Below are 12,474 nucleotides of genomic sequence, written 5' to 3'. Positions count from 1 at the left end.
AGGGGGAGTTGTGGAGAAGAGATGAATACTCTTCAGTATTATAAAAAGAATTGTCGTGCTCATGTTTTGCTCTGGAGAGCCCAAAATAAGTGTTGATGATGATAAGATGAAAATGATAGGTGCATAAGGGAACTATATATGTAACAAAGATTCTGTGTTCCAAGTCTCATTTTGAATTTCAATTAGTAGTATAAAAGAGGAGTTGCGGTCAAAAGATGGTAGACGGACGAACATCCCGATCACTATAATCACTATACACCCTCCCACTTTTCAAGCGGGGGTATGATAAGTGTAATTTATCATATTTATAAAAGTAGACGTACTGTGAGCAGTGAACTCACCAAATTAATATCATTAAATTTTAATTAATATCATTTATAAAACTAGAGGCACTGTGAGTACTGAGCCCACTAAATGATGCACCTCCCGACTCCCATATGATTAAATGGCAAACTTCATGTTTTGCTCTGAGAGACCCGAAATAAGTATCAGATCAAAAAGTAAAGTATGGGGGAGGGTGCAAAAGGCATTATGTTATAAAAAACCTTTGAAAGTATCGTCAAATTTTATGCATTGATATAGAAGGAGTTGCAGATAAGAGATATGTACCCTTCAATATGACAGTGTCGATGTTTTTCCATGGGAAACGGTACCTGAAATATGTGTGCGATCAAAAACTAAAATAAGAGATGTACAATGTGACTATGTAACAAATATTCTGTGAAAGTCTCATTAAATTTCATTCAGCGGTATAAGAGGAGTTAAGAGATGAGTACCCCAAATAGTCGTGCGGACATCACGTGATTACTACATGTATTAGATACCCTGTTCTACTTAAAATGATATTGTCAAGGGGTGAGGGCTTGTACCGAGACACAGTTATATCATTCTAACTATACATGTATATACCCTCATACTTTCAAGGGGGAGGGGGGTTAACAAGATCATTATTATTTTCTCTCTTGGCAAACAATCCCATAGCGAAGATAGATTCAGTATAAAATATTTTAAAGAAATATAATAATAGGTCTACAAAGACTCTAAAAGAAAATACTCAGCAAAGTAAAGAAGCACACCACTGTTCTTCACTTGTCGAAAATTTTAAAATTTTTCTTTTCAATGAATAAAGAAAATAGCTTTAATTGTAAAATTATGATAAAATTGTGAAAGTGAAATAAACATTTTTTTAAATTAAAAAATATAAGTAATTTCATTGTCAGTGATAAACCTCTCGAAAAAAAATTCGAAATAAGATATGTGCGACTTAATATTGGAATTCAACTCTTTTGAAAAGGAGTTAAAAATAGTATGGTGAAGTGAAAGTAGAAGATAGTCGAGGAAATTCAAATTGCGTGTAACTTGTAAGTATACATAGATATGGCAACTATATTTGGTTATTTTACCTTTTTCTGTATGTACTTAAATTCTTTTTAGTTAAAAGAATAAGTGTTAAAGGTACAGATAACATCATTTTTCTCTAATTTTTAAAATTGATAAAAATTATGTTCCAGGATCCAAAATGTCTGGAGGATCCCCTGACATTCTGAAATTAGATTTGTATAAAATTCTCAACGTGAATGAGGATGCCACTGAAAAAGAGGTATGTATATCAAAAATTGAAAATTTAAGATTTCATAGGTAGGTTTCAATCACGAAATTTAGCTGCAAAGAAAGCAGCACATGGCTACATACGCAAACGTATACACATCGTTACATGTATATTTCTGTATGAGCTATGGTCTTAGATTAACTAGGCAAACACATGCAAATATTTTGAATAATTATGAGAAAATCTTTGAATATTTTTTCATAATTTTCTCTCTGTCTTTCAGATTTTGAAATCCTACAGAAAACAGGCTTTGAAATGCCACCCTGATAAAAATCCCGATGACCCCAAAGCTGGTATGAAGGATTTAATAATTATGTTTTGGAAATATTTACATCAATTTGATAAAATTCAGTTTGGTGAATTGAAAATGTGCATTAAATAAATAAACATTTTTGCATAATTGTATGTGATCTTGAATGAAGTTATTGGAGGGGTGTCATTTAATGGGAAATTGTCTATCTTTTTCAGCTGAGCTGTTTCATCAGTTAGCAAAGGCACTTGAAATTTTGACAGATGCTGCTGCTAGGGTAAGAATTTGAGACTTACTGAAACAATAAAAAGTTTAAATAACTCCAAAAAATAATACTTGTATTTTTAATTTTTTTTTTTAATAAAAGAAAGAGAATTCAAATGTACTTTTTAAATTGTTGACCAGTATGTTTGCTTAGTAACCACTACATTGAATAGTTTGTGCATACATCATATATCACATGAGAATAACACAACACATTGTTGTATATGTAGGCTGCATATGATAAAGCTCAAAAGGCCAAGAAAGCTGCAGAAGCCCGTCACAAGGAACTTGATAGTAAACGCAAAAAGTTCAAAGAAGGTAAGATACATTGTAAAGAATTGATATTAAAGCAGATAAAACAAGAATCATGTGCTTTTTATTCTATAAGCTAAGTGAAAATGGGAATTGTTGATAGGAACATAAAAACCTTAAAGAAATTCATGCTTTTGTGTTTATTTTCCACAGATCTAGAGGGCAGAGAAAAGGCTGCAAATATTCAAACAGAATTAGATTTAACATTGAAAAGAAATCTACAAGCAGAGGTAAGTGTACAGAAGTGATGAATAAAGAATCTGGTCCAGATAAAAGTCTTATTTAAATAAATATTTCAGCTGTTGAATTTTTATTTGAGATCTCATTTTTCTTTCATCATGTCCAAGGAAATATAGTGCAGAATTCAAAAATATCTTAAAAATAAAAATTTTAAGTTGCTTAGTTTAAATATTGATTAAGATGGATACATACATGTACCATTTCATCTTTCAGATTGAAAGATTACGTAAAGAAGGTTCAAAGCTATTAGAGGAGGAGCAAGAGAGACTGAGGGAGGAGATCAGGGAGGGACAGAAAAGATTGGAGCCAGATGAGGGGGCAAATAATGACAGCAGTGTTCCTGACACCCCTAAACTAAAGGTAGAACTGACAGTCCTAAAAGAAGGCAATCTAGACTTACACTCCTAATACTTACCGATTCCTGTCTACTATAAAAGTTAAATTTGCTATCACTCCTAAACTAAGGTTATTTCTTTTGACACCTGTATTTTACCATAACTCTTGAAACATTCTAAACAATGTTATTCTTAACGACTCTCTGAATCTATTGGAGATTATTCCTACTTTATAAAGGTAAAACATTTCTAGCTCTTGCCAATTTTATATGTTTTTATTGTATTCTTATTTAAGAAAAAAAAATTCTGTATGTTGTAGGTGAAGTGGAAGTGTAAAAAGAATGATGATACAAATGGAGGTTATAGCTCAGAAATTCTGACAGATCTCTTCAGCAAGGTAACATTCTTTAAAAATTTATTTCAAGCAAGCTCTGTTCATGAAACATGGAAGATAACTCTTCCTGATAATCCCCATCTTTTTTGTTGTGATTTTGTTTATTATTAGAGCGCAAAAGACAAATATATCTACCTAACATAAATGTCGATTGAAAATGCATGTACAAGGAACAATTTAATTGCTATTACATGTATAACTGAAAATATGAAAGTCCTAAAACTTAACCTTTCTGATCAGGATACACATTTGCCTTGACTAGTCCTTTTATTGTTATTAATACAGTGTGACCACGCACCTTTCTGTTTTTTTAATAAATTTTTTTTTTGAAAATTTGGTTATTTGGCAAAATATATCTTGATATTATTTGTTGTATTTTTTTAGTATGGAGATGTCCTTAATCTCATTATGTCAAAAAAGAAAGGAGGAACTGCTATTGTGGAGTTTGGTTCATGGGCTGAAGCTGTAAGTAGTTACCAGTACACAAAAATAGGAATGTACAATATAACTTATTTATAAGGAAGCCACTGGGATATCAAATTCTACTTCCATATATATGAATTTCTTTATATCCATATAAGAAATATAAATAAAAAATTGCCAGGTATACATTGTATTTGTAAAAAGATCCATTAAAATTGAAATTTTCTTATATATTGTTTCTTTATAAGCAAGTTTTACTGTATGGCTGAAAAAAAGGCCTAAAATATTTAGTTACTGAAATTATTGGTTAAGTATGAAAGCATTATCTGTATATGAATTTAATTTTGAATATTTAGCTGTAGTTTATGAAATACCTTAATTTTTTCCTACAGATATGAATTTATTTTCGAATACATGTATTAAGCTCCAGTTTTTGAAATACCTGATTTTTTTCCAACAGGAAGATGCAAAGGAACATGAGAAAGGTTTATCGGGTAATCCCCTGACGTTGTCATGGATACAGCCTCCTCCTGAGAGACCCCCACACACAGGGAATCCCCGGACTGCGTCAGGTCCCCAGCACACAGCTGATAGCTTTACAAGCGTGAGTTTCCTCATATATATATTTTCATTTGCAACTGATTATATATAACACAGTTTGAAGAAGGTGTATTTAAGTTTGATGTATGTGTATAAATGGGTTTATCCAGGTTCAATCACGGGTGTACTTAGATTCACCTCATGTATTATTCCATACACCCTGAGGCGAAAGGCTGAAAGGTGTATGGAATGCAATGAGGGGTAAATCCTGGTACACCTTTGATTGGACCTTGATAATGATCTTATTTTCTATATATTCCCCAAAATTCTTTGTAAACATAAGTCCAATCAACTGTCTTTCAACCTATCGATTAGATTTACAACGTTCTACATCGTGACATAATGTGGAAATTTACACCTGGTTTGCTAACCAATCAAATCTTTTTTTACAAGCTAGATGGGAATTAAAACCCATTATACCAATTCATTAGTTTGTACACCAGATATAAGTTTTATAAATTCTGATATAGTGTAAGAGGATCAAGTTTTGTTAAATATCAAATAATACAATCATGGCGATGCAGCTGAGTGTATTACTGTATTACTAAATTTGTTTGGTTGTTTACAGAATGAGTTTTCATCCTATGCTCCTAGTACTACCTCAAGTGCCCGAGATTTTGAGAGTTTAGTTTTACACAAACTCCGACAGGCCGAGGAGAGGAAGAGGTTGATAGAACAAATGCAGAAGGAGGATGAAGAAGGGTGATTACTAGGCCTCTAACTCAACAAAGTCTGAGCTTCAAAAAAAATACAAGTACATTGTGTGAAAGATAAAAGTGGAATAATTCTGTGAAATTTGTTGCAAAGGGTAGTAGAGTGATTGATAGTAAATCTATAACTGTTTATATATACCACTGTTTGCAAGGGTTAAACAAGAAATTCTGCATGGTCATCCAATTTATGAAAGTACATTGTATGAAAGAGAAAAATATAATATTTTTGTGAAATACTATGCAAAGGATGGAAGTATGATTGATGATAAATTGAAGCTATATATATGTCTCTGTTTACTGGTCATGTTAAAGTACTTAAAGTGTTATTCCTCTAGGAAAATTTGCTTGAAAAATTCTTGTCATCAAATGAAAATAAATTGTATGACTGAAAAAAGTTTAATAATTCTTGAACAAGTACAAGTAATATAAAAGATGCTGGACTGATTCTGAAGACTTGTACATGTTTATGTTTGTTGGGGTCGTATGAGTCGTCTGAGTATTTTTCCACTGGGGGATTTAGGAATCTCTGTAGTAAACACCACTCCACCCCTTAATCGCCTGTAGGGTGCAACTTGTTCTGTAAACAAAAGTGCAGTGTTAATAAGACTTTGGAAAGGTAAACAAATGATATTGGCACATTATACATGTTGACAGTTTTTTGATCTCAAATGAACTTAAGTTTAAGAAATATGTAGAAAAAAATTTGCCGATAAAAAGTTTGCCAGAGTGACTCATATTAGTGTTGCGGCCCTTAGGCCTATTTTGCTCACTCAATAATGGTTCAGCAATTGGAGGAATCGAAATAAGTTGTTATAAGCGGCACTGACAGATATTTAGGAACATTGTTACATTGTATGTTGTATGTTCCTAAGCTGACCTTTTTAAATGCATACCGGGGGTACATCATTCAAGAACGTTTTGCAGATGAACCTTCATTAAATAAGTTCCTCAGACACTCACTGTTCACATAGTTGATGAGGGTTTCTTCAGAAACGGGAGAGGAGGGAATGACATATGCCCTAGGGACCTCCCCATAAACCCCCACTGGCTCTCCAATAACCGCCGCTTCCCTCACGCTGGGATGTGACATCAGAATGTTCTCAAGATAGGCTGGGGCAATCTGTTAAAAAAATTAATCTTAAGCTTTATATCAATTAAAAGTCAGAGGAACGTGGCAACGTTCTCCATTACAGTGAAAACTGCCTTATCTGACATCTGTGTAATACGTTTCACTGTGTATTATGACCTATATTTATGTCTTATTTTACTATTTTTCCCTATTATTTACACTGAGCAATCTGACATCCAGTCATTTCCAAAACAAAATAAAAAAAAATTCTTTCATTTCTTATCAGATTAGGTTTATCATATTAGCAAACTTACCTGATAGCCTTTGTATTTGATGACATCTTTTATCCTGTCAACAACAAAGTAATTTCCATCTTTGTCAAAGTATCCAATATCACCTATGATGAGCAAACAAGTTTGATGAATGTCCAAGCAAACAAATCTTGAAATTTTTATACATATTATTCTCTGAAATTTTATATGAACGAAATTGTATGCTTACCCGTTTTGAACCAACCATCACTTGTGATAACATCCTGTGTAGATTGAGATTGACCTAGGTAACCTTTCATGACCTGTGGACCTTTGACCCAAATTTCCCCATGTTCCCCTGGTTTGGTAATGTCATTCCCCGAGTTGGGATCAACAAGCTTTAGAAAAACAAACGAAAAAGTATGATTGATTGATTTGAATGTATCTGGTTTAAGGTCCCTTTCGAGAATTTTTACTCATATGGAGAAATATGAATAAAATCGCAAGGAAAAATTGTCAAGATAGCATATTACTTAGTAAGGTGTAAAGCAGTTATTTTTTAATGCATGAATATTTTTTTTTACCAAAGAAAAAAATCCGAAAGGATTATGTTGAAGATCAGTGAATTCAAACAAATAACTGGACACATATTCGTCCACCTACAAATACCGGCTATTTCAATGACCAAAGTGTGTTTTTATTTTATATTGAATTCTCGGAAGATATCTCGATAATATGTCCCCAAAATAATGTTAAAAATTTCAGGGGTGCAACATCTTTTTATGACATTAGAAATTCTTTTTTTTTTTTGGAATATTTTATTTTTGTTAGAAATACGTAGGTGCTTCCTTGTAAAATTCAGCTAGCATATTGAGTTTCAATTCAGACTTTTGAACAAGTTGTCATATTTGATGGAAAAAATGTTATATTTTGTTAGAAAGGACTGTGTACCTTTGTTGTGGTTGCAGGAATTGGGCGTCCTATAGATCCATATTGTTTGTATCCCGGTGGGTCAGTCATTACGACAGGGCTTGTTTCGGACATCCCATATCCTAGAATTACATAGAGTATAATATTCACATACGAATGTTCCGTTAGACACCCCCCCCCCTTCAGACAGTTCAGTAATCTCAACAAGATTCGAAGAGTCTAAAAATTTTGGTCTGAAATTGTGTGACACTGGTCTGAGATTGGTAGAGATGTCAGACTAAAACTTTAAGTTTCTATGAATTTCGCTGGGATTATCAGTTCAAGTACTTGAACTTTGTAAGCTTAAAGTTCGTTGCCAATGCACCAACACTTAAATCACCGGAAAGATTGATTATATGTTGTTTAACGTTCCTTTCAAGAATTTTTTTACTCGTATGGAAACGCCAACACTTGCCGGTAGAGCTGCAAGTTTTCTCTTATGCTCGGCACTTAGGGCCATTGAGCAGTAAGGGATCTTTTTCTTGCCAGCATCTACTGCGACACAGGGCCTCGATATAAACGGTCTCATACGGTTTCCACGTCCCACAATGGGATTCGAGCCGGTGACGTAATTAAGGATCATGTATATTTCTTTACTTGGCGACTCTAGAGCAGACACTCTAACCACTGCGCCACGCGGGCGACAGAATTACCGAAAAGAACATTATTGAGAAAAATCAGATATACCTATATAATTATAATACCTTGCCTGATGCCGTCCAATTTTAATCGCTGTACCATTTTCTCCGTCAGTTCTTTGCCCAAAGTTGAGGCTCCGCTGTATGGGTCTCGAAGACTTGACAAGTCGTACTTATCTACCATAGGATCAGTGGCGAGGAAATTTACCACTGGAGGAGCAAGTAATGAAAATGTCCCCTGCAATTTTACAAAGTTTCTTGTCAAATCCTTGCAGTGATGAATTATAAAGGTAACAGACAGAAATCATGCTCCTTCCATTGTTACAATACAAATTAAAAGCAAAACAAACACGGAGCTCTAAATGAGAGATATAGGATTAGATGCCACGGAGGAGTAAGCATCACCTTCATGTAGAATGTTATCTTAAACAATACTATTTTGATCAAGATTATGTTTCTTTGAAGAAATTTAGAACTACACCTTGTACTTCTCAACGGCATTTAAGAAAATCTTCTGGTGCAAACTTAGGTAGTATGACGACTGTAGCGCCTTGAGCCAGAGGATTTAATAAACCGATCACAAGTCCAGCGATGTGAACCATAGGCAGCATTGTGATCACCCTGTCATCTTCTGGTGTTAGGGGTAAAACAGATGGATGTCTGAAATAAGAAATGATAATAAAAATATTATTGGCCTATAGCTAAGGCACTTCTAAACAAAATATATTTTTGGAACGTGATGAAATAATCTTGAATTACGAATTACTGCATCCATCTTCAACTTACATGTACACTGTTTAAATAAGTTATTGTCATTTTCATGATGGTGTGTTTGTGTACTACCTAATCTGACTCAGCTGAGCTGTCAGATTGCCATGGCTAAGTTCTACACCTTTGGGCAACCCTGTAGTTCCACTTGAAAAGGGCACCAATGCTACATCGTCATCACTGACGTCATAATTAAGAAAAGCGGACGAATCCACATGGGTTGAATAAGAAAGCATTGTTGATAATTTCCCATGGTCGATCCTGAACACATTCTAAAATAATAAAAAAAAAACTTTTAGAGTTTTCCTTTCAATTAATGTACGATAACATTGAATTTACAGAGCAAGTGCTTCTGATGAGATTACCTTGCTATAATTGGTCATTTGTAGTGCTTCCTGACATTTCCTAAAAGTATCGTCAGTGGCAAATACAAACTTTGCTTTTGAAATTGTTATCTGGTCTAATAACTCACCTAGATAAATGAAAAAAAACCCTTAAATTTATTTAAATATTTCGATTTTATTTTTACTAATTATAAGGCAGTGTATGCATATTCCAAGTACATTTGAACAATTTAAGGATAATAAAACCAATTGTATTGTGTACCACATGCACTATAAGGACACTTTGAAAATGTTAAATGAAAAAACACTATAAGTATTAAGAAAAATGACATAATATGAAGTGAAAGGAATATCAAAAAAAAAAAAAATTCAAATATCACACAAAGCATGTCAATTAATTACTATAGAAAATCAATACGTGATGTTAGTTGTCCATTCGCTATCGTAACTGTGGCACCAATTCCGGTTGCAGCCAGAAACACGTGGGCGAATTCTATTGTGTTGGATCCGCATATACACACGACGTCACCGCTTCTCATACCCACCCTCCGGAAGAAATCTGCATATCTTATGACGTCATTTTCCAATTCACTATATGAAATATTTTTACCCGTTTTTCCATCTATCTACAAAAAAAAAAAAAAAAAAAAAAAAAAACAACAACAACAACAACAACAACTCTTTATGTCCTATATGGAATGCATTTGCAACATTCTGAACTGTGAACTGATTATTGTTGCTTTTAATAAATGAAGACTGGTTATATCATGTTAACAAACAAATATATGTTAATTTGATAAATTAGCAATTTTAGTATAATTTTGAGTACTTTTTTAATCATTGAAGATATGTGAGTCCATCTCCAAATCTATACCTTAAACAGTACACTGATCATCAAAGCTTAAATGAATTTACCTTGCAATTAAATCACTAAATCATCTATAATCTTTAAATATGGATCTTTAAAATTTGTTAGAAGCATGTCTGAGTTCTTAAGAATGTTTTGGTACATGTTTATAACAACAAATGAATGTTTCATTTTTCGCTACTTTGACATGCAAATTCCAAATGAACTCTTCATGTCCTGCAAAATTGAAATGCAACACACAGCATCACTTATCCACAAACATCCGATAGTTCATCGTTTTAAGATATTCTTAGACTCAAATTTAAGTACGCTTTTGAAGAAATGTGATCATGGAATTGACGATAAAGACTAACTCACCAATGCTGTTTTGTTAGAAAATCGTCCAAAATCTTTCATTATGAATTCTGCTACATTTGTACAGGGAGTTGTAATTGAAAACGGAGATGTATGAAAACATCGTGTCCAAATTACCTGGTGGTAGACGCGCAAATTTGTTGTACAAAGAAATCGTCTAAATGTACGTATGTACTTCATTTTATTTTTACATATCAGAAGTATTATATTATAGAAGAGATAAGGCACTCTCAGTAGTATAACGGGTCTAGATAGGCGGGTCAACTGAGTGCACTTTTGGGGCTGAGGGGATAGGCGGGTCAACAGAGTGCACTTTTGGGGTTGAGGGGATAGGCGGGTCAACGGAGTGCACTTTTGGCCCTGGGGGATAGGTGGGTCAAGGGGAGTGCAGGTCTGGGGGATAGGTGGGTCAACTCAGTACAGCCCTAACCCCTAACCCCAACCCTAGGGGCTAGGTGGGTCAGTACACAGCCCCTATATGTCCAATAGGGCGCTTACACTGTATATAGTTTTTTACTAAACGCTGCTACTACGATTCACAACGCTGCTACTACGATTTTGGCAGCGACTCAAGAATGTGACTATGACGTCACGATTTCATTCACAGTCTAGCCAGTCAGCCAGTTCAAACTGGATTTTACCGAAAACAATAACAATAACACACAATACAGACAAGAACACAGATTTTATTCAGAATCAAAATACATACACAGAATTTTCCTCTTGCTGGCTGGACTCTCCTTTATTTTTTCTCCTGGTCTGCTTCCCTTCCTAGATCACTAATCTCTTTCAGTACTTCTTTTAATCCCTGCGTGATACTGGCCATTTCTTCTAAGATAACGCATAGTAAACAATCTGGCCTAATTTCCTCTTGTGATTGCTGGGTGGACTCTCCTTTCTTTTTCTCCTGGTCTGCTTTCCTTCCTAGATCACTAATCCCTGTCAGCACTTCTTTCTCTAACTGGTCTATCTCCCTTCCGACATGGCTAATCTGTTCCATCACTTCTTTCTTTTTATTTAGGATAAGGCACATCAAACTTCTTTCATCTATTGCACCAATTTTTTAAAAGTTATGGTTTGGAATATAATTGCAGTAGTGGGTCAAACTCCTAAGTGAAAGTTATCGTATCAGATATGTTGGTATCCAAAGGAAGGTCTTGTCACTAGAAATGAACCTAAGAAATATGAAATCAAGCTTCAACCAACGAAGAGTCATAGGCAGGTAAAGTTTTTGCGGACAGACAGACAGACGGACGAACAGATCAAAAACTAAATACCTCGATTTTCGATTTCGGCGGCGTAAATTCAAACTAGGAAGCTCAAAACTTATGTGTAGATAAAAACGTAGATAAAAAGTACATTGTATACATATTTCGACTACCAAAAAAGACACAGAATATGAAATATGGATATAATGAACAGAAATCAAACTTAAAAATCCATTGAAGCTACATATCCAGAGAAAAGCAAACATGGACGTCAATGTACATCAGAGATGGGATCAGGTGCCATTGAGAAGAAAGAATCTTCTTTCGACCAATCAAAACCAGTCTTGTGCTCCTTGTCACGATCTGTCAAACGGAAAAAAAATCCGTAGACAGTTCAGTTTTTACATAAATGCTTTCAACATATATGAAAAACGTCATTGAGTATTTGACTATATGATTGATAGCATTTGCTGACAAGATCATTGAATACTGTACCATACAACTTGCGAAATGCTGACTTTAAACGAGACTATAATTGATACTCTTGTTTCATCGACGTGTTTTTCAATATCGTGTCTCATTTAGAATTCTTCGTACTTAGAATATGCCCTTGCGTATCGTGTCAACTAGGAGACATGAAATTCTTATGCAGGTGATAAGGGTATATTGCTTCATAACTAAGGGAAGTTGATGATGAAAAAGTTAAAGTAATCTCGACTATTATAAAATCTTGTTCTTAGGTTACTATACATTTACTTTTTAAAGTAAAATATCCAGTGAGAAACACATGTGTCAAGACTCTTTGATGTCTTGAATTTCAAGTCCGATTCACTGGGATATAATCATAAACTACTGGTATTGTTAA

At 34.1% G+C, this 12,474-nt stretch overlaps 2 protein-coding genes across 6 annotated transcripts; one reads left to right on the top strand and one right to left on the bottom strand.

Moving 5' to 3' along the window:
• The first annotated feature begins 1,282 nt into the window (after positions 1-1,282).
• Positions 1,283-5,145, top strand: LOC134241345 (dnaJ homolog subfamily C member 17-like). 5 transcript variants are annotated; one of them, XM_062723415.1, is made up of 11 exons: positions 1,283-1,361; positions 1,512-1,600; positions 1,833-1,902; positions 2,078-2,136; positions 2,354-2,441; positions 2,589-2,665; positions 2,889-3,035; positions 3,330-3,407; positions 3,789-3,869; positions 4,288-4,431; positions 4,996-5,145. In XM_062723415.1, the coding sequence occupies exons 2-11, from the start codon at positions 1,520-1,522 to the stop codon at positions 5,131-5,133; spliced, it is 963 nt and encodes a 320-aa protein (XP_062579399.1). In that variant the 5' UTR covers positions 1,283-1,361; positions 1,512-1,519; the 3' UTR covers positions 5,134-5,145. The 5 variants fall into 5 exon arrangements, with proteins under 5 accessions (XP_062579399.1, XP_062579398.1, XP_062579401.1 ...); XM_062723414.1 differs by having other exon boundaries at positions 1,297-1,365; XM_062723417.1 differs by having other exon boundaries at positions 1,299-1,354.
• Positions 5,146-5,568: 423 nt separating this feature from the next.
• Positions 5,569-10,581, bottom strand: LOC134241356 (uncharacterized). The gene is given in 12 exon segments (XM_062723428.1): positions 5,569-5,717; positions 6,101-6,260; positions 6,524-6,606; positions 6,711-6,858; positions 7,412-7,512; positions 8,134-8,305; positions 8,549-8,566; positions 8,568-8,727; positions 8,911-9,107; positions 9,201-9,307; positions 9,598-9,805; positions 10,405-10,581. Coding segments are annotated over 12 exon segments (1,644 nt in total). The 3' UTR covers positions 5,569-5,604.
• Between the last annotated feature and the right edge of the window lie 1,893 nt (positions 10,582-12,474).

This window comes from Saccostrea cucullata, unplaced genomic scaffold (assembly GCF_032062105.1).
Source record: "Saccostrea cucullata isolate Sc308-1 unplaced genomic scaffold, CSIRO_AGI_Scuc_v1 ctg206, whole genome shotgun sequence".
Taxonomy (NCBI): Eukaryota; Metazoa; Mollusca; class Bivalvia; order Ostreida; family Ostreidae; genus Saccostrea; species Saccostrea cuccullata.
The sequence above is the reverse complement of the archived record's forward strand: the minus strand, read 5'-3'. Positions and strand labels throughout refer to the sequence as shown.